The sequence below is a fragment of the Stenella coeruleoalba genome, assembly GCF_951394435.1.
Source record: "Stenella coeruleoalba genome assembly, chromosome: 18".
NCBI classification, from domain to species: domain Eukaryota; kingdom Metazoa; phylum Chordata; class Mammalia; order Artiodactyla; family Delphinidae; genus Stenella; species Stenella coeruleoalba.
Window position 1 is genome coordinate 24,453,114 of NC_137164.1, and position 21,991 is coordinate 24,475,104.

At 36.4% G+C, this 21,991-nt stretch overlaps 1 protein-coding gene across 3 annotated transcripts in view; it reads left to right on the forward strand.

The window, feature by feature from the left end:
* The window catches only part of VWA8 (von Willebrand factor A domain containing 8), a 364,890-nt gene that overhangs the window by 139,361 nt on the left and 203,538 nt on the right, over positions 1-21,991 (forward strand). For all 3 annotated transcript variants that reach the window (XM_079902720.1, XM_079902719.1, XM_079902721.1), the window contains 3 exons: positions 2,489-2,604; positions 12,779-12,885; positions 15,879-15,985. In XM_079902720.1, coding sequence (XP_079758846.1) covers positions 2,489-2,604; positions 12,779-12,885; positions 15,879-15,985 — 330 coding nt within the window. The remainder of the gene's footprint in view (positions 1-2,488; positions 2,605-12,778; positions 12,886-15,878; positions 15,986-21,991) is intronic.

Consider the following 21,991-nt stretch of genomic DNA (forward strand, 5'->3'; position numbering starts at 1 on the left):
AATGTGAAGCCTGAATTCAGTGTCATGTTTGGAATTAGGTTAGAATTTTGTAACCTGGAAAGTTACTGTATGGTTTAATAGGACTCTTGTCATAAGAATCTTCTGGTTGGAGTCATTTGTCATACATTTTCCATGATTAAAATAGGAATTTTTCATGGTCTCAAATATTAAGATGAGAATTGCTATCATATTTAACTTCTAATACTTTCGATCATAGTGGCTGAAACAACCTTATCCTTAATTCTTCCTACTTTCTCACATCCATCCTCCTTTCTCATCTCCATCAGTTGCCGAGTCCTTTGAAACATTGGTCTGATCCCTTCTCCCCCTTCTTACTGCCAGTAACCTTACTGTAGGACTTTCTCTCTTTATAAGTAGGTAACTGAAGTAGCTTTCTGATTCCTGTCTCAGTTTTCTCTGTCCTTAAACTACTTTGTATATTCCTGCCGGTTTAGTCTTTCTAAAATCATGTTACTAAGTCCTATTGCCTTTAGAAGAAGGGCCAAACTCCTCAAAAAGTGATTTACGGGTCTTTGATATTAGGGAGCAAGCTTTCCAGCAGGACCCTCTAGTAAAGCTGGGCTGGTTTCCTCACATTCTGCTTGTATTTCTGTTCCTGTTGCTTTCGTGCCTTTGTTCATAGCATTTCTGCTACCCATTTGAACATTTTAAGCCCCTATAGCAGTTTTGTCAAGTGCTCCACTTATTTTTGCATTAAATTATATGCTATTTTGAATTGCAATTTATGCTTTCTTATATGTAAATATTGTCTCCACGTCTAGAACGCAAATTTGTTGAAGAAGTCTGAGTCAAATGTTTTGCTTTTGAGTTCTTTGTAACTTAGAACGTGTTTTTTAATAGAAAAAAGGATATGTCATAAATGGTGGTCATGCTCCTAATCTAGTCCCCAAAGGAGTGTTTAACTCATGTTGTAGCTGAAATATAATGCTAATAACAGCAGTCCAACATCTCATGGAGCTGTGAAATACACGAGAAGGGAGAAACCAATTCACTTTCTGCTTCCTTGGGATGTACAGAGGTGGGCTTAAGCGAAGTGATAAAAGGAACAAACAACGTAGTATAGTTTTGGCATCCTCCTACCATCCATTCTGAATCCTCGGTTAATTTAATAGAGTCTCCTTCTCCATTTCCTCTGGTGCTCAGGGCCACTTTATTGCCCTTGTCAGACTCTGTGACATCTCACCCTGGTCTCTTCTGTGCCTCCCCACCACCACCACCAGTGGACCAGTTTACTTCAAAAGTTCTCCTCTTCTCTTGATTTTCAGTGAAAACCACTATCTTCTAATGCTGCTGATCTTAGTTAGACATTAGGCGAGTAATAATCTGATGCATTAGATTCCTACTAATGTGTAGGTCCCGTTCCCTTCCTCTGTTAGATTTTTTTCATTTTGAAGAGGCTGACTTTAAATAATAATTGCTGGACTTCCCTGGTTGCGCAGTGGTTAAGAATCCACCTGTCAGTGCAGGAGACACAGGTTCAATCCCTGGTCTGGGAAGATCCCACATGCTGTGGAGCAGCTAAGCCCGCAAGCCACAACTACTGAGCCCACGCGCCACCACTACTGAAGCCCGCGTACGCTAGAGCCTGCGTGCCGCAACTACTGAGCCCATGCGCCACAATTACTGACGCTTGCGTGCTCTAGAGCCCGCATGCTGCAACTACTGAGCCCATGTGCACCATGAGGAAACTGGGGCTTCAAGAGATTAAGAAACTTGCCAGAATCACACAGCTAATAAATGGAAGACCGATTTGTCTGACTCCAAAGCTTATAAACTTTACTATTACATTATGCTGCCTGCTAAGGTAATTTCAAATTCAAGTCAAAAAATATTCATTGGTACTTACCATGTCCTGAGTTCTATACTAGCAGCTCTATTAATGGGATTTGGGGAAGAGTAAGAACACAAAGGGAAATTATTCTGACAGTGTCAGAGAAGGATTCCAAACTGTAAGCTGCCCCCCAAGTGACAACTGGTTGACACCTCTATAATCAGAAGGCTAAATTGTCCACAACTCCTTTTTTCTATTTCAGAAGTCATAGATTTACTTAAAACTGTAAGCATTTCTGGCCATCTTAACAGTTTGGCTTTGTGTAAGCAGGGAAAAAAAAATGAACAAATGGTTACTTGTACATAAGGGCTATTTGTAAGTCAGGTTCAATCTGTACAATGTAACATCTTTCCTCCATCCAGCCTCCTCCCCCCCCAAAAAAAACATGTATGCACAGTACTTTAATTGAATTTAATTAATAAATAGTTTTTATGGAATTTTTTAAAAATGTCTTTAAGGATGTTTTAAGTGTCAATTGGTTTCTGTTTATTTTATTTGTAATTCATTAACAGTACGTATTTATTTTAAGTTTGGCCTTGTCCTTAGGAATAATGAATTCTGCTATGATACCCATCCAAAGGGACTTTCAGCAAGTTGCAACAAGACTCTTAACAGCCTGTCTTTGCCTTTTGGTAGGCGCAGTCATTGGCAGCATCCCTTTCTACCAGACAGCTGTTGAGGATTTCTCGTCGGCTGTCACAGTACCCTAACGAAAATCTTCACAGTGCTGTCACCAAAGCCTGTCTTTCCAGGTAACCATATTCTCCTTTCTCACTGAATTCAACTTTCTGGGTCTTTGCTAAAACAGGGACGTAAGTTTCATAGTCTGTACTCACAGGTCTGGAAAAAGTATCAGTCTGAATATGTAGCTATTTCAGCCTTGTGTTCAGTTTTTACAACATATATTACCTTACTTAGGCATAGTAATAAATTAAAGAGATTTTTATAGATGAGAAAACTAAGTCACTTACTCAAATCAGACAGTAGTAAATAAGTAAAAGTAGGTTTGATATTGAACACTGGCTCATGTGTCTTCTGAGCGAGTGCTCTTATGTACTTAGCACCTCCCAAATTTGCACTGGAACTTTCCATGCTTGGTAGTACTGTCCTGTCGCCCAAATTTGACAAAACTAACATCTTTTCAGTCTACACTAATATTTTTCATACTTGTTTGGAAATTATTAATAAAGCATCAGCTTATATAATTTCCTTACAGAACCATGCTTGCATGAAACTATTTTAAAAGAATAATAAGAAAAGATTAATAGCAATGTCCGATAGACCTGGAGATTTCTTTTAGACTCTTTTCATATGATCTGGTAATTATTTTTATGGTGGTTATAACTGTTGTCCATTCATTCCTTGATATATTAAAGGAATTAAAAGAGAATCTATATTCAGCTTAGGAGGATCTCTAATTGCCCTCTATAAGTTTTCAGCTTAGTGGACAATTTTTCTTGTAGTTAAAGTAAGCTCCTTATGTTGCAACTTGAATTTGTTCTGTGGTGAAATGAGGCTACAATGAGGTTTGTTTCCAGTGTCTTTGGGGTACTTCTTTGAATAACTAATAATTATGAGAAATAATAAAGTTGATTCTCCTTTTCTTTTAAGTAGATTAATATTAGGCTTCCAAATGAAAATTAGAAAAAAACATGCTTCAATTGCCTACTTTTTAGGCTCATGAACTGAAGAAATTATTGGGTTGGCCAAAAAGTTCGTTCTTTTTGGGCAACCCAATATATACAGAAAGATTCATTATCTACCCAGTGTTTCCTCAGTCAGAACTTGGTTATAGATGTGTATTAATAGAAGTAAATAGTCAATGCCAAGTAATACAAACAGTTTCAGAGCCTAAGGGAAAATAATACTTTGGAATGAATGAAATAATCATACACAAAGCATTCTAGAGACCGTTCTAGAGAGCAAACAGTGAAAACAAAACAATTCACTCTGAGTCTAGCGTAATCTTGATGCGTAAACCAGACAAGAATAATGTATGAAAGGAAAATTATAAATCAAATTCATGGAATGTGTACAAAAATCCTAAATGAAATCCAACTGTAGCTAAATATATATCATATATATTTATATGATATATATAATTTATTTATATATATAAATAAATTATGAGCAATTTGGAGTTATCTCAAGAATGTGAAGATTTACTATTCTTTTTTAAAATTCACCATATTAACATATTACTGAGAAGAATATCATTTAAATAAATCAGTAAAAAGGATTGGATAAAACTCAACAGCCAAACTTAAAAACAAGCCAAAGCAAAAATAAGCCAAAAATATTCTTAGTTAACCATGAATGGACGGAAAATTCTTTAATCTGATAAAGGATATCTACTAAAACTTTATAGCGAACATTCTTATGGTAAAATACTTGGCTCATTCCCTTTAGAGTTAGGAACAAAACAGGAATGTCACCTTTCTATACTTTTAGATTGGCTAAAGATTATATGATTGGCTACATAAAAAATTCAAAAGAAGCTACATATAAACTACATATTAGAACAAATAAAATATAATGAGATTACTTATGCACCCAAGTCAGTGATATTCCTATATTCCAGCAAAAATCAATAAGGAAGTCTAATTTTTAAAAATAATACCATTCAAAATAATAATAGAAAGCTTTGAGCATCTAAGAATAAATCTAATGAGTGACATATAATGCTTTTATGGAGAAGAACATAAATCTTTATTAAAAGCTATAAAAGATAGCTGTGGGAAATGGGAAACTGTACTATGTTCATGAAAGAGAATATTAAGTATTGTCAGGCTGTTTGTTTCCCCCCCAAGTTGATATGTAGATATAATTTGGTCAAATACAACCAAGGTTATATTGAATTAGACAAGCTGATCTCGAAATTAATATAAAGGGCCAATAATATCCAAAGAAATTTTAAGGAAGATTTAAGTGGTGTGCTTTCTCCATCAGATATCAAGATCCATTGTAAAGTTATATTTATTTATTTTTTAACATCTTTATTGGGGTATAATTGCTTTACAATGGTGTGTTAGTTTCTGCTTTATAACAAAGTGAATCAGTTATACATACACATATGTTCCCATATCTCTTCCCTCTTGCGTCTCTCTCCCTCCCACCCTCCCTATCCCACCCCTCCAGGCTGTCACAAAGCACCGAGCTGATCTCCCTGTGCCATGCGGCTGCTTCCCACTAGCTATCTACCTTACGTTTGTTAGTGTGTATATGTCCATGACTCTCTCTCGCCCTGTCACAGCTCACCCTTCCCCCTCCCCATATCCTCAAGTCCGTTCTCCAGTAGGTCTGCGTCTTTATTCCTGTCTTACCCCTAGGTTCTTCATGACATTTTTTTTTCCTTAAATTCCATATATATGTGTTAGCATACGGTATTTGTCTTTTTCTTTCTGACTTACTTCACTCTGTATGACAGACTCTAGGTCTATCCACCTCATTACAAATAGCTCAATTTCGTTTCTTTTTATGGCTGAGTAATATTCCATTGTATATATGTGCCACATCTTCTTTATCCATTCATCCGATGATGGGCACTTAGGTTGTTTCCATCTCCGGGCAATTGTAAATAGAGCTGCAATAAACATTTTGGTACATGACTCTTTTTGAATTTTGGTTTTCTCAGGGTATATGCCCAGTAGTGGGATTGCTGGGTCATATGGTAGTTCTATTTGTAGTTTTTTAAGGAACCTCCATACTGTTCTCCATAGTGGCTGAACCAATTCACATTCCCACCAGCAGTGCAAGAGTGTTCCTTTTTCTCCACACCCTCTCCAGCATTTATTGTTTCTAGATTTTTTGATGATGGCCATTCTGACTGGTGTGAGATGATATCTCATTGTAGTTTTGATTTGCATTTTAAGTGTGGTATCGGTGCTAGAAAAGACAAATAGACCATTATAATAGACTACAGAGCCCTGAAACAGCCCCACATATTTCTGGGAACTTAGTATATGTTAGAGGTAGCATTATGAATTAGTGTGGGAATGGATGGACTTGTCGATACATGGTTAAAAATAAAAAATGTCCACTTTATTCCCATACAGAAATGTAAAATCCAGACATATGACAAAAGCACTGTAAGCCACTCTACAAGTTATAAGCCACAAACTAAGAGATGTTTCACAAGATTTCTAATCTCAAAAGGATTGCTATTCAGGAACTATAAAGTATACAAATTAATGAGATAAAAGCATCACCTCTAAATGGAAAGAGGATTAATAGATGTGCAGGAAAAGTTCAGATAACCAACAAACATTTGAAAAGATGCTCAACTTACTATTGATCAGGGAAAATGACATTTAAAACAATAATCCGCTATCATTTTATACTTTTACAATTTTTACCTGTAAAAAGAGCATTTTCCATGAGCAGAATGAAATGGAATTTCATGACTGCTGTTGGGATGGAAGTCTTGTCAGTTTGGGGGTGATCTTACAGTATCTTTATGCCTTAATATATTAATACTCTATGAATTGACAATTCTACTGCTTGATAATCACCTTAGAGATAGATTTACATGTATGTATAAGGAAGCATGTAGAAGAATGTTCATTGCATCATTGTTTCTAAGAATGAAAAATGGGAAACAACCTATCAGTCCATCAGTAGGGAATGAATATATAAACTGACATATTCATATAATGAGGTACTATACAGCAGTTAAAATGAAATAGATCTACATGTATCAACAGATATGGATCATGACAACATCAAGTCAAAAGTTTGAAAGAGGAGATTTCGTATATGATGCCATTTATATAAAAGTTTAAATACAATAAAAGTGCAATATATTTTTTACTTACACATATGCAGCAAAATAAAAATATGAACAAGAAAGGTATACACCAATTTCAGAGTAAGAGTTAGCTTCAGGGGTAGAGAGAGATGAATAGAATACTTAATATACTGTAATTTTCTGTATGCTTGAAGTAGTTCATGGTTAAAACTATTTAAAAACTAAAAAATACTTTCCATATTCATACACATATTTCACTGAATCAAATAATACATTTTTCCACTGTTATCAACTGAACACAGTAAAATTCTATTCTGTTACCACCCCATGACCCTTTGCAAATAGTAAAACATCTATCTTGTTTATGTATCATATGTTGACTTTAGCAAGGCTACAGAGTCAAAAGCCTTTTTATTAACCTTCTCTTTAGGATAGCACAATGGCAGGAAGGAACAACAAAAAACGTTTCATAGAAAATTTTAAAACAAAAATTTAATATGATTTATATTCATGAAGTCTATTATTAAGCAGACAAAATCAAAAGAAACTCTCTAGCCTAAATTTGTTAAACATTAAATTTATTAAAATATTAGCTTGGCTCTTTTATGTTGTTAATTTAATTTTAAAAATATTTTTCATTTATGTATTGTTTATGCCAGTTGAGTTCTGACTGGAACATTTCTTCATCTGAGGAAATGGCTCCCTAAGCACCTCTCATAGCCTATAATATGTGCATCAAGTCTTGGAGCTAGATGCGTAATTCATTTTAGATAGTTGAAAACCTAAGAGGCCAAAAGGAAGAAAACTTACAAGGTTAAGAAGATATCAGGTATTCTGTATTCCAAAAATTACTTTACTGTGGAAGAGTTAACTAGAAATCTCTATAAAAAGAGTTTTACTCCATTCAAGTATTTTGCATTACATTAAATTATTTACTTTTGGAAAATCATGGGGTGATGATCCCTTAGCATAGAAATTTGGGGCAGAGTTATAAGAATTTAATCAGAAATGAAGATTAACTACCTTTGACATTGAGGTTATGAGGAAATTTTCCATTCATCAAAAACTTAGTTTCTGTACAGTATTTTTCAAAATTCCCTTGTGACATAAAATGAATAACAACTATATAAAATTTCCACTGTTTAAGTTATTAGCTAATTAATTTTTTAAAGTTATAAGCCTGCTAGAACTAATACACAGTGTTAAATGAGTATAATGATTATTGTGGGTGTGAATTTTTTGTTTTCCTGAAGAATGATTTTATTTGCAGAAAAGACTGTTCAGGAATTTTTGGCTTAAAAACTGCTGTTCAGTTTTTTGTGTTTTTTTTTTAACATTTTTATTGGAGTATAATTGACTTACAGTGGTGTGCTAGTTTCTGCTTTATAACAGAGTGAATCAGTTATAGATATACATATATCCCTATATCTCTTCTTTTTGTGTCTCCCTCCCGCTCACCCTCCCTATCCCACCCTTCTAGCTGGTCACAAAGAACCCAGCTGATCTCCCTGTGCTGTGCGACTGCTTCCCACTAGCTATCTATTTTACATTTGGTAGTGTATATATGTACATATATAGACTGCCACTCTCTCATTTTGTCGCAGCTTACCCTTCCCCCTCCCTGTGTCCTCAAGCCCATTCTCTAGGATGTCTGCATCTTTATTCCCGTCTTGCCCCTAGGTTCTTCATGACCACTTTTTTTTTTTTTTTTTTTTGGTTTCCATATATATGTGTTAGTATATGGTATTTGTTTTTCTCTTTCTGACTTACTTCACTCTGTGTGACAGACTCTAGGTCCATCCACCTCACTACAAATAACTCAATTTCGTTTCTTTTTATGGCTAATATTCCATTGTATATATGTGCCACATCTTCTTTATCCATTCATCTGTCGATGGACACTTAGGTTGCCTCCAGTCCTGGCTATTGTAAATAGAGCTGCAATGAACATTGTGGTACATGACTCTTTTTGAATTATGGTTTTCTCAGGGTATATGCCCAATAGTTGGATTGCTGGGTCGTATGATAGTTCTATTTTTAGTTTTTTAAGGAACCTCCATACTGTTCTCCATAGTGACTGTATCAATTTACATTCCCACCAACAGTGTATGAGAGTTCCCTTGTCTCCACACCCTGTCCAGCATTTATTATTTGTAGATTTTTTGATGATGGCCATTCTGACCAGTGTGAGATGGTATCGCATTGTAGTTTTGATTTGCATTTCTTGAATGATTAATGATGTTGAACATTTTTTCATGTGTTTGTTGGCAATCTGTATATCTTCTTTGGAGAAATGTCTATTTAGGTCTTCTGCCCAGTTTTGGATTGGGTTGTTTGTTTTATTGATATTGAGCTGCATGACCTACTTGTAAATTTGGAGATTAATCCTTTGTCAGTTGCTTCATTTGCAAATATTTTCTCCCATTCTGAAGGTTGTCTTTTGGTCTTGTTTATGGTTTCCTTTGCTGTGCAAAAGCTTTGAAGTTTCATTAGGTCTCATTTGTTTATTTTTGTTTTTATTTCCATTTCCCTAGGAGGTGGGTCAAATAGGATCTTGCTGTGATTTATGTCATAGAGTGTTCTGCCTATATTTTCCTTTAAGTGTTTGATAGTGTCTGGCCTTACATTTAGGTCTTTAATCCATTTTGAGTTTATTTTTATGTATGGTGTTAGGGAGTGTTCTAATTTCATTCTTTTACATGTAGCTGTCCAACTTTCCCAGGAGCACTTATTGAAGAGGCTGTCTTTTCTCCATTGTATATTCTTACCTCCTTTATCAAAGTTAAGGTGATCATATGTGTATGGGTTTATCTCTGGGCTTTCCATCCTGTTCCATTGACCTATATTTCTGTTTTTGTGCCAGTACCATACTGTCTTGATTACTGTACCTTTGTAGTATAGTCTGAAGTCCTGGAGCCTGATTCCTCCAGCTCCGTTTTTCTTTATCAGATTGCTTTGGCTATTCGGGGTGTTTTGTGTTTCCGTACAAATTGCGAAATTTTTTGCTCTAGTTCTGTGAAAAATGCCGTTGGTAGTTTGATAGGGATTGCATTGAATCTGTAGATTGCATTGGGTAGTATAGTCATTTTCACAGTGTTGATTCTTCCAATCCAAGAAAATGGTATATCTTTCCATCTATTTGTATCATCCTTAACTTCTATCATCAGTGACTTATAATTTTCTGCATACAGGTCTTTTGTCTCGTTAGGGAGGTTTATTCCTAGGTATTTTATTCTTTTTGTTGCAATGGTAAATGGGAGTGTTTTCTTAATTTCACTTTCATATTTTTCATCATTAGTATATAGGAATGCCAGAGATTTCTGTGCATTAATTTTGTATCCTGCTACTTTACCAAATTCATTGATTAGCTCTAGTAGTTTTCTGGTAGCATCTTTAGGATTCTCTATGTATAGTATCATGTCATCTGGAAACAGTGACAGCTTTACTTCTTTTCCGATTTAGATTCCTTTTATTTCTTTTACTTCTCTGATTGCTGTGGCTAAAACTTCTGAAACTATGTTGAATAGTAGTGGTGAGTGTGGCCACCTTGTCTTGTTCGTGATCTTAGTGGAAATGGTTTCAGTTTTTCACCACTGAGGATGATGTTGGCTGTGGGTTTGTCATATATGGCCTTTATTATGTTGAGGTAAGTTTGCTCTATGCCTACTTTCTGGAGCGTTTTTATGATAAATGGGTGTTGAATTTTGTCAAAAGCTTTCTCTGCATCTGTTGAGATGATCGTATGGTTTTTCTCCTTCAATTTGTTAATATGGTGTATCACATTGACTTATTTGCATATATTGAAGCATCCTTGCATTCCTGGAATAAACCCCACTCGATCATTTTGTATGATCCTTTTAATGTGCTGTTGGATTCTGTTTGCTAGTATTTTGTTGAGGATTTTTACATCTATGTTCATCAGTGATATTGGCCTGTAGTTTTTTTTCTTTGTGACATCGTTGTCTCGTTTTGGTACCAGGGTGATGGTGGCCTCGTAGAATGAGTTTGGGAGTGTTCCTCCATCTGCTATATTTTGGAAGAGTTTGAGAAGGATAAGTGTTAGCTCTTCTCTAAACGTTTGATAGAATTCGCCTGTGAAGCCATCTGGTCCTGGGCTTTTGTTTGTTGGAAGATTTTTAATCACAGTTTCAATATCAGTGCTTGTGATTAGTCTGCTCATATTTTCGATTTCTCCCTGGTTCAGTCTCGGTAGGTTGTGCATTTCTAAGAATTTTTCCATTTCTTCCAGGTTGTCCATTTTATTGGCATAGAGTTGCTTGTAGTAATCTCTCATGATCCTTTGTATTTCTACAGTGTCATTTGTTACCTCCCCTTTTTCATTTCTAATTCTATTGATTTGAGTCTTCTCCCTTTTTTTCTTGATGAGTCTGGCTAATGGTTTATCAATTTTGTTTATCTTCTCAAAGAACCAGCTTTTAGTTTTATTGATCTTTGCTATCGTTTCCTTCATTTCATTTCATTTATTTCTGATCTGATCTTTATGATTTCTTTCCTTCTGCTAACTTTGGGGTATTTTTGCTCTTCTTTCTCTAATTGCTTTAGGTGTAAGGTTAGGTTGTTTATTTGAGATGTTTCTTGTTTCTTAAAGTAGAATTGTATTGCTATAAACTTCCCTCTTAGAACTGCTTTTGCTGCATTCCATAGGTTTTGGGTCATCGTGTTTTCATTGTCATTCGTTTCTAGGTATTTTTTGATTTCCTCTTTGATTTCTTCAGTGATCTCTTGGTTAATTAGTAGTGTATTGTTTAGCCTCCATGTGTTTGTAGTTTTTACAGACTTTTTCCTGTAATTGATATCTAGTCTCATAGCGTTGTGGTCAGAAAAGATACTTGATATGATTTCAATTTTCTTAATTTTACCAAGGCTTGTTTTGTGACCCAAGATATGATCTATCCTGAAGAATGTTCCATGAGCACTTGAGAAGAGAGTGTATTCTGTTGCTTTTGGATGGAATGTACTATAAGTATCAATTAAGTCCATCTTATTTAATGTCATTTAAAGCTTGCGTTTCCTTATTTGTTTTCATTTTGGATGATCTGTCCATTGGTGAAAGTGGGGTGTTAATGTCCCCTAATTTGATTGTGTTACTGTTGATTTTCCCTTTTATGGCTGTTATTATTTGCCTTATGTATTGAGGTGCTCCTGTGTTGGGTGCATAAATATTTACAATTGTTATATCTTCTTCTTGGATTGATCCCTTGATCATTACGTAGTGTCCTTCTTTGTCTCTTGTAATAGTCTTTGTTTTAAAGTCTGTTTTGTCTGATATGAGAATTGCTACTCCAGCTTTCTTCTGATTTCCAACATCTCTTTTATTAAAGCTTATACTCAAGGCTATGGGAACCACCAAAGATTTAGAGCTATGGAAAACCTAAATTAGAAGTGTATGTTTTTAGTATGTTTATTTGAAACATAGGGTTAGTTTATAGTAATATAGTACAGGCAACCATGGATTAAAAACCAGTTCTGTGGGCTCAATTGTGATCATAAATTCCGGATATAACTTTATTTCTGTGTGAGGGAAACTGTTTTCATGTTCTAAGCCCGTCATATTCATACAATGGAATTGTAAATGAAGAATGCCTCTGTCACTCACAAGATAGTTGTTTTGACAACATACATATAGAAGAGATAAACAGGTATATTTTTTAAACGGAAGGAAAAATCAAGCTGAATAATCTTAAAGTCATCTAATAATTTTTATTAGAAAATAAAGAAAACCTCATTAATCCACCTCCACTAATCTGAATTTTTGATTGCCAATCTGAAGTAGGTTACATTGTGGTTGTTTTATCTATTTAAGAAAATTTGAATAGCCAGTTAAATAAGATGTATGAGGTATACTAAATCCATTTTAAAAAGCAAATTATTTTCATTCTTGTCCTGCAAAAGGTTGTATATAAACAAATACTGCTAATTACACATTAGTTTTCTTTATTAAAGGTGATTCAACAAACATACTTCATCTTCACACATACTTGAAGTTTATATTTATTCTGAAATATTTTATTATCTAGCTTTCACAGATCAAGACCATCCTTAATTCGTTATAATTAGTAAGAGAGAGAGTGAGTGAGTCTGTCTGTCTAAGTGTCAAAAGATATTTGGGAATCACAGAGAGCTTTGACTTTATCAATCCATCCTTCCCACCCCACCAGGTTTTTACCAAGCCTTGCAAGGTCAGCATTAGAAAAAAATCTGGCAGATGCTACAATAGAAATAAGTACTGACAATAACCTGGAGCCAGAATTGGAGGATTACAAATGTAAGTATTTGATTTGTTTCTTTTTTAAGTGAAATAATATTTGTTAAGCATTTGTATTGTGTATTATTTTAATTTCAATTAAAAATGTTTTTGGTTTCTACCCATCTTGTTTTACGTATTGCGTTGAAAAAATGAATCTTTTATTTTAAAAAAAATGTTTCCAGATACCAGATATAGTTCCTCCCCCAAGAGTTGCAATTGACATGAATACATTAAAGGCTCAGAGAATTCCTACTGTAAATAAACATGTAATTTTGTTTTACCTTTTATTCCAAATGTATATTTCACCACAGGTTCTAGCAATCTGTTTTCTTTGCACAAGATTGACATTTTGGGGACTACCAGTGTCCTACATGTCATGTTTTGGAAACTGTTCTAGGTTGATGTAGACTAAACTGATATTCAGAGTCCCATTTCATGCCTTCTTCCTCCTTTCATTTCCACCCGTATTGTCTTCTGTGGTACTTTTCTTCTTGATAGCCATAAGTGTAATTTAGAGTTTTGGGGAAGTTTAGATCTTCCTGTAAAAGTAGCCTATTCTTCATTTAGAGCACAATGAAAGGTTCTCTGTTTTTTGAGGGTAATTACCTGTCTTATCAAAATATCCAATGTGTGATCACTCTCTAAAGGGGGGACTTATTGTGGCTCTCTTTATAGATGTTTTTCATAGTCGGGGCTACATCGAGATAAGAATTTGATGTTAAGGAAATAGGTGACTCTTTTAGAGTAAAATTATAAATTCAACATACTGATGGATCTGGGTACAGATACACAGAGCCAACTCAAAGAGACAGTATAACTCTGGGATTTGGAGATTCAGAACATTACTTACTTGAATGGTTTAACGTATCCAAAGAAAGACTGCATCGTTCAGACTATAGATTGTTTAGTCTTGGCAACAGGCCAGTGTTAGCAGTCCCCATCTAAGCCTTGCGTAGGAGGTAAGGAGCCTAAGTTAAGCAACTTTTGATTCATCTGGTCCCATTCAGTTTTAATATCATCTCTGTTGTAGAGAATTCATGTAATTCGTTCTCCTTGTCAGAGGATAAGTTTCACCGAAAAACCTTCTGATGAGGATTTGGCTTTCCACGCAAGGCTCCGTCTATATCAAATGCTGATATGGCAACAAGTGTATCATATAGTCTCTATGAAATTTGCAGTTTTCATTGCAATGTAATATTGCAGTTCTGGTTTTATATATCAGAATTTATATATAGATCAAAATATATGTCTTTAATGTTCTCCTGAGAGTTAGGTTTGCCCTCAGTCATAATGATAAAATCAAGTTTTGAGCCTACCAGACTGAAGGCCTTGACAAATGTACCAAAATAACGCCATCCTATGAGATTTCTTAGAAGATAGCTAGCCAGCTTTCTCCCAGGGAAGTACTAGCATCACGGTTCTCTGAGTTCATTTCCCTTTTCTAGCCTGAAATTTTAGCAATAAACATTAGTTGAGTGAATTAAATCATCCTAAAGCACTAAATGTACTGAATAGATATCCTCCATAAACTAAACTGTAGATGGTATCAAATGCTGTTTGAACCTGAAATCACTTGTTGATACAAGTATGCAGTAAATTCACTGACGCAATCCTGGTCTTTCCCTTTACAGTTTTATGTTGGGTCTATTTCAGAGACCTGAAAGTAGTCAATAAACAGTAACTTCTCAGCACAGCAGTTCATGCTTTCCTTCCCTATAGAACTTGTGAATAGAAGGAAAATGGCAAAGAAATATTGGAGGGAGAGGTCTACTGTGCTTTGGCAAACGTGTAGCACTCAGCAGTGATTAAACAGGGTGACAGTGTAATTATTTTTAGCTCAGAATTGTTCACGGTACTCCATAGATGCACATGTTGCTTTCTCTCCTTGTCTTTCAAAATGTTTTAGCACAAAAACAGCAATTTTCTTATTTGAAATAGGAGGAAAAAAAGATGGGTCAGTTGCTTAAGGCATTGTAATTGTCTGTCTGCTTGCTCGGGTATTTCCACAGGATGGAATATTAGTTATAGAGTCCACATTGCAGAAAGAATATCGGACTCTACTAAATTCTGTTTTTAGCTCTACCCATACTAGCTGGGTGATTTTAAGCAAATTATTTAATTTACGTTCTTCTTAGCTTCCTCATAATTCTTGGCTTATTGTTAAGAGATTTCCATGAAATTATATGAGAAAACAGTGAGCTGAAGCTAAGGTCCTCAGTAAATGATAGCTTCTATTATGGTCAGTACTACTACAACAACTACCACTATTATGTTATTATTATTGACCTTGGAATATGTCAGGTAGTGAGCATGTGTATCTCCTTTCTGTAGGGAATACATGTGAGATATGTACCCTGACATAAATTTATTACTTAGTTCCCTGGCTTCAAGGAGCTCATATTCTATCCTAGACCAACTGTTTAAAGCAAATAGGGGACAATACAATAATGATTATCACAGAATAACTGTAGCACCTGTGGTGCATATTTGGAAGTACAGATCTCCTGGACCATTCCTAAAAATAGTAATTTGAGAGGTCTGGGGTCAGTTGGTTCATCTATATTTTTAGCTAGAGCTCTAGGGGACTCTCCTATGGGGTTTTTCAATGGGTGGGTCCTAAGAAAATTATATTCAAGGTACTTCAGAGCTTTCAAATGTATGTATTTTAGAGTTTCTGACCAAACAAGCTCATAAAGGTGGCTTGACTGAGTTCTGGGTTTTTTTTCCCCTTCTCTTTTTTATCTCTATGCTGTTTGCTACATATGTTGTTTTAAATAAAAGTTATTACATTTTGGAACATCTTAAGCCTTTTTGTAGAGCTTTTAAGCTTTTTACGTAGTGCTATGATGTTTTATTACCACCTTCAAGCTTATTTCTTTTAGATGTTAGATGAAAATTCCTTGATGAGCCCACAAGGTATTAAAGATGCAGTACTCATTCTATTTGGGCTGGACTTGGCTTCTCTGAGGACAGTGCTACCAGTAATTCTCTGTCCTGTGTGAAATGTTTAGGTGAAGTCACATCTGGATCTCTGAGGATTGGAGCTGTTAGTGCACCGATCTATAATGCCCATGAGAAAATGAAAGTGCCTGATGTTCTGTTCTATGACAACATCCAGGTAAGAGCAGGACTTTGCATTCGTGGATATATCCCTCTTACATTGTGGTAATTAACCCCAATTCAAGTGAAACTGATGTTTATGTTTGTAATTTGCTCAGTTCAATTCAGATGATGCAGAATGAGGTGACAGTCAAAACATCTTTTATTAAGTCGTTGTAAAATTATAAACTCTTCCCAGAGTTACTTGAGAATTGGAAGAGTTGCTGCAATGATTAGAGTAATAAATTTTAAATGCAGACATAACTATACTTTAATAAATAAAATAAATATATTATTAAATTAAAAACAAAAGCACTAATATTCATCTTCTCTTTTGCGTTCCTGTTAAATCATTTCAAGTAATTCAAAAAGGGATGTGTCCTATGCATTCTTTTCCTCACGTTTCTTTCCTTTTCCCAAAAATTCCTAGTATTTTTCTAGTCTTTACTTTTTCTTATCTTTTTTTAAGAAAGGAGGATAGATAATTTTCCACTTGTAAACTAACCAATAATTATGAGCTTCCACTAAGACACAGAAATAAGTGTGTACCCAGAAAGCTAATTTATAGATGTTCGCTTTAATAAGAATTTTTTCCAGAGAAAATTACCCATAATATAAAAAGATTTTTTCTTTTCCAGATTTTCTGTGAAGTGCTTATGTATTTATTTTATAATAAAAACCATACTTAAAATTTTCTCTAATATTTGGTCACTATTCTGCATGTAAATAATAATCCTACATTTACAAATTATGTTTGAAGAACTTCTACTTACCATTTTCACTATATTAAGGAATTAGAGAATTAAAGTAAATTAAAGAATTTCTTTATCTGCTATTTCCCAATCCTATTTGTTGTTCAATGGGTAACAGAATGTATATCTCTACATTATGTTAACAGTAAAAGGCATCTCAGCAAATTCTTCTTTCTCAGGAAAAGTCTTGATTAAATGTTTTTGAAATCTGTCCAGATTATAATTATCTATGACCTAGCAAAAGGCATAACCTGAATTTGTTTTATATTCTTCATTCTATGGGCCATTAACTAATATTGGTTTTATTTTTCTTCCAGAGCATTAATGCTCTTATACAAGCAGTGGACAAATGAACAGAAAATAAGGTTACTTATAAGACACAAAGGAATAAAGAATCTTGCCTGTCAAAGACAAAAACATGATGGCAAGGAAAATATAATATTTTCAAGCATTTATGGTATCACACTCTGTTCGTGTAGTAGAAAGGCATAAAGAAAAAAGAATCAGGGAGATTTCTCTGGTGGCACAGCGGTTAAGAATCCGCCTGCCAATGCAGGGGACACGGGTTCGATCTCTGGTCCGGGAAGGTCCCACATGCTGCGGAGCAACTAAGCCCGTGCACCACAACTACTGAGCCTGCACTCTAGAACCCGCAAACCACAACTACTGAAGCCCGCACACCTAAAGTCCCTGCTTCACAACAAGAGAAGCCACCGCAATGAGAAGCCTGCACACCACAACTCAGAGTAGCCCCCGCACGCAGCAACGAAGACCCAACGCAGCCATAAATAAATAAATAAATAAGAATCAGGAAACTTTGTCATAAGTGACAGTTTGAAAAACTCCATGGCAACAAAGGTTGAAAAGACTTCCCAGCATATAAAAATGTAGGAAATTCAGTAGCAGGGAGGGCCATTGTACCCTTGAACACAGTGTCTGTTGCCATGGTGTTTGTGACATAGACGTTGAGGACCACAGGGCTGCTGTGAACTTTACACAGTGGCCCTGAGGGATTTTCTCCAGCCTGTCTCCAAACGTACCTTCTCTTCATAAAGCATTATAAATTAACCATTAATGAAAAATTGTAGCTGTACCAATTCTAGGAATGGTGGCTTGATTAAATTTGCTTTTGTTGCATATATTATTATTGCGTATTATTATTGTGTTTTATGTTGCACTTCACCTTTGAAACAGTGGTCTTCAGTGCCTCTTGAGTATTTAGGTGCTTCTATACCATCTTGTTCTATACCCTGTGGTCCCCTTGCCACACCGTGTTGTAATTGATTTTTTAAAACGTTTTCCACACTACTAAGATAAAGCCTTGTTGTTGTTGTTTTAATTTTAATTTTGTGTCTCTAGCAAATAGCACAGTGCCTGGCACATAGTGACTGTTGAATAAATATGTGTTGAGTGAATTCCTGAAAGAAGGAAAAAGATTTTGAATGTTCATAATTAGGAGTATTATTTTATTATATCTGTCATGAAGGAATTATAGATCGGTGCCCTAACAGCTCCAGTCCTCAGAGATCCAGATGTGACTTCACCTAAACATTTCACAGAGGACAGAGAATTACTGGTAGCACTGTCCTCAGAGAAACCAAGTCCAGCCCAAATAGAATGCAGTACTGCGTCTTTAATATCTTATGGGCTCATCAAGGAATTTTCATCTAACATCTAAAAGAAATAAGCTTGAAGGTGGTAATAAAACATCATAGCACTACGTAAAAAGCTTAAAAGCTCTACAAAAAGGCTTAAGATGTTCCAAAATGTAATAACTTTTATTTAAAACAACATATGTAGCAAACAGCATAGAGATAAAAAAGAGAAGGGGAAAAAAACCCCAGAACTCAGTCAAGCCACCTTAACACTTGCAGTAGTAAGGAGGACAAATTGGAAGAAAGAGACATTAATAGCCTCTTAAGCCTAATGAGCTTTCTACCACGTGTCAAGCCTTTCTTAATACAGTAATTAACACACACACACACACACACACACACACACACACACACACACACACACACACACACACACACACACACACACACACACACACACACACACACACACACACACACACACACACACACAGTTCCAGGGCTAAAGTTGCCAGATTCTGTTACTATAGAGCGTGATGGAAGTACGCACAGGTTACCGTGGTAGCATTGATGAGGTGATGGTCCCAGATTGCAATGATCCTGGAAAATGAGTTCACTAGGCAACGTTGAGAGCAAGTCTCAGGCAGAGACACTAGCATTTGCAGAGACGTGGCTATGTGAGAGTGTAGATTATTCAGGGAGCTACATCTAATTAATTGTCATGGCCAGAGCTGAGATTCAAATGGAAGAGTGACAAGAGAGGAGGCTGATGAGTTCAAAGGTCAGATTATCTGGACCTTGCTAATTGAGGAATTTGGAAGCTATTCAGAAGTGAGGAAGCCGTTGAAAACTTGGAAGCACATTTCTACTTTTGTTAACTTTGCATTCATTCTTTAATGTTGCCTATGAGTTGGAACAAAGGCAGAGGGGGACTAGTTAGGAGGCTGTTTCGATAGTCCAGGTGAACCTTATGAAGGATCTGAACGAAGGCAGTGATAGTGGGGACAGAGTGGAGGGGACACACTGCAGGGCTATGTAGGAGGTAGGTAGAGTCAATGGAACTTTGTGTTGGATGAAAGTCAAAAAGACTTCCTCACGGAGCACATAGTCTGCTGGAAAAGTAAGCAGAAGAGTGAAGAGAAAAAGATTCTACATTGCGCCCGTGATTGGAACACACAGTAGGAGAGTGATGGGGGATGAGACTGAGACTACATCAAAAAAATAAGGAGTGACCCTTGTTCCGAAGGTATTAGGAGTCATTTAAGGAATTTGGGGGGAAAAAAAGTGACATGATTGTGAACAGAGAAGTGACTGTCAGTACTGTGGAGAGCACATTGACTCAAGGAGAGACTGAAGTCAGAGATGCCACATTGGCTGATAAAAATCTAGGCCAGACATGATAAAAACCTAGATGAAAGCTGAGGGGATGGAATAGAAATGGATAGATACAGTGGACTTTTAGGTGGCTGAATAGCTTAGACTTGGTGTTTAACTGACTCTTGATAAGGGCCAACTGAGATGGACAAGAAGATGATGACGATAGGGTCGGGTTGTAGAAGATGATGCTATTAATTGGGATAAGAAGTACAGGATAAAGAATGAAGCTGAGGAGAAAGGAATGAGTCAAGTTTTGGATGTGATGAGTTCGAGGAGACTGGGAAATAGCTAGCATAGTTCGATAGTTGCTCAGAAATACGGGGCTGGAGTCAAGAAGAAAAGTCTTGCTGTTGAAGATCAGTGTAAAGTTGGTGGTTGAAGCCATGGAGTGGATGAGAGGATTTAGGGAGAGCAGGGTCAGAAGTAACTCGTTGAGTGCTGATGTGTGGGTCCCCAACTCTGAACATAGCCCTCCCTCGCCCGGTGGGTGCCCACGTACAAGTAGGCAGAAACTGCTCTGCCCTATACTGTGACCCCCCAGGAAAGCATGTAACAAGGTAGTGAAAGAGAACAAAAGAAGGAAGAAAATCAATATTTAAGGAACTGCTACCTAAAGAAGATACAAAAGACCATAGAGAGAAAGTGTTAGAGAGGTAAGAGGGAATCAGGAGAGAGAGACAACTGGGAGAGAAGACTTTTTTTTTTTTTTTTGCGGTACGCGGGCTTCACACTGTTGTGGCCTCTCCCATTGCGGAGCACAGGCTCCGGATGCGCAGGCTTAGCGGCCGTGGCTCACGGGCCTAGCCACTCGGCGGCACGTGGGATCTTCCTGGACCGGGGCACGAACCCACGTCCCCTGCATCGACAGGTGGACTTTCAACCACTGCGCCACCAGGGAAGCCCGGAGAGAAGACTTTTAAGAAATTGTCTATGGTACCAAGTGGGACAAGAGGTTAACGAAAGAATTATATAGGCCGTGACCTTAGCCTTAGCTAATGTTTGTTGACTTGAATAACTTAGGTGCAGTGAGGACATGAAGTAGAAGGACATGAGAAAAAGTTAAGAAGACAACAAGTATAGTTTAGATTATTTTTCAGTGTTTACATTGCTTTTTTACCTGCTCTCTAGGTGCTTATTCCAACTTTCCTATCTGTTCTTCATGCATATTAGCCCAGATATTTCTGGAAGAACTTAATGTTGTCTGGAAATTGGCACTGATTTTTCATCTTACTTAGAAGGACGAGGTCTACAGACCACATTATCACTAGAACCCAGATTAAAAGAATGTTCTAGGGACTCCCCTGGTGGTGCAATGGTTGAGAATCTGCCTGCCAATGCAGGGGACACGGGTTTGATCCCTGGTCCGGGAAGATCCCACGTGCTGTGGAGCAACTAAGCCTGTGCGTCACAGCTGCTGAGGCCTGTGCACCTGGAGCCCGTGCTCCGTGGCAAGAGAAGCCACTGCAATGAGAAGCCCGTGCACGGCAACGAGGAGTAGTCCCCCGCTCACCGCAACTAGAGAAAGCCCGCACGCAGAGACGAAGACCCAACGCAGCCAAAAATAAATAAACAAATAAATAAGTAAATAACTTTATATTAAAAAAAAGAATGTTCCAGGGCTCCCCTTTAACTAGGATAACCATGTACCCTCCCTCATTTGCTTAAGATAGTCCCTGTTTACATTTGTCGTTCCAGCATATTAATAACACCTCTTTTTATTCTAAAAAGTATTCCAGAATGAACAAAATTGCTCACCCTACTTCAGACCTTGTTAAAACTCCAGTTCCATGGTTTATCTGCAAGCAGTTTTAAAAAATTAAAATTACCAAGATAAACGTTAAGGAATACTCATCTGTTCTTGAAGGAGGGAAAAAACTTTCTCAATTTTTCTAAAAAAGAAACTCTGAAGGGAAGCATTGCTTAATGTGGCAAGAAAAAGGAAAAGATTCTAGATGTCAAAAAATTCATAAGCCAAGTTAAAAAGAGAAAAGTGAGTGGCAAACTAGAAAAATATCTGCAGCATATGTGAGATAGAAAAGGTCAATTTGCCTTTTTTACAAATAGAGAACTACAGTAAGTACTTACGAGACCATTATTGTTTTGATACAGAAAACCAAGAGAAAGTAATAGGGACATTAACTGTTCTGGGATATAGTTCTCCCTTCAACTCCCGGATGAGCCTTTGTGACCTACTTATGACTGTCCTATTTTTCAAGATACAAAAGAGCAACGTAATTTCCTCTGTGCCTGTTGTGAACAGCTTTAATCTTGTTCTTTGACTGTATTGTGTCATGATTTGAA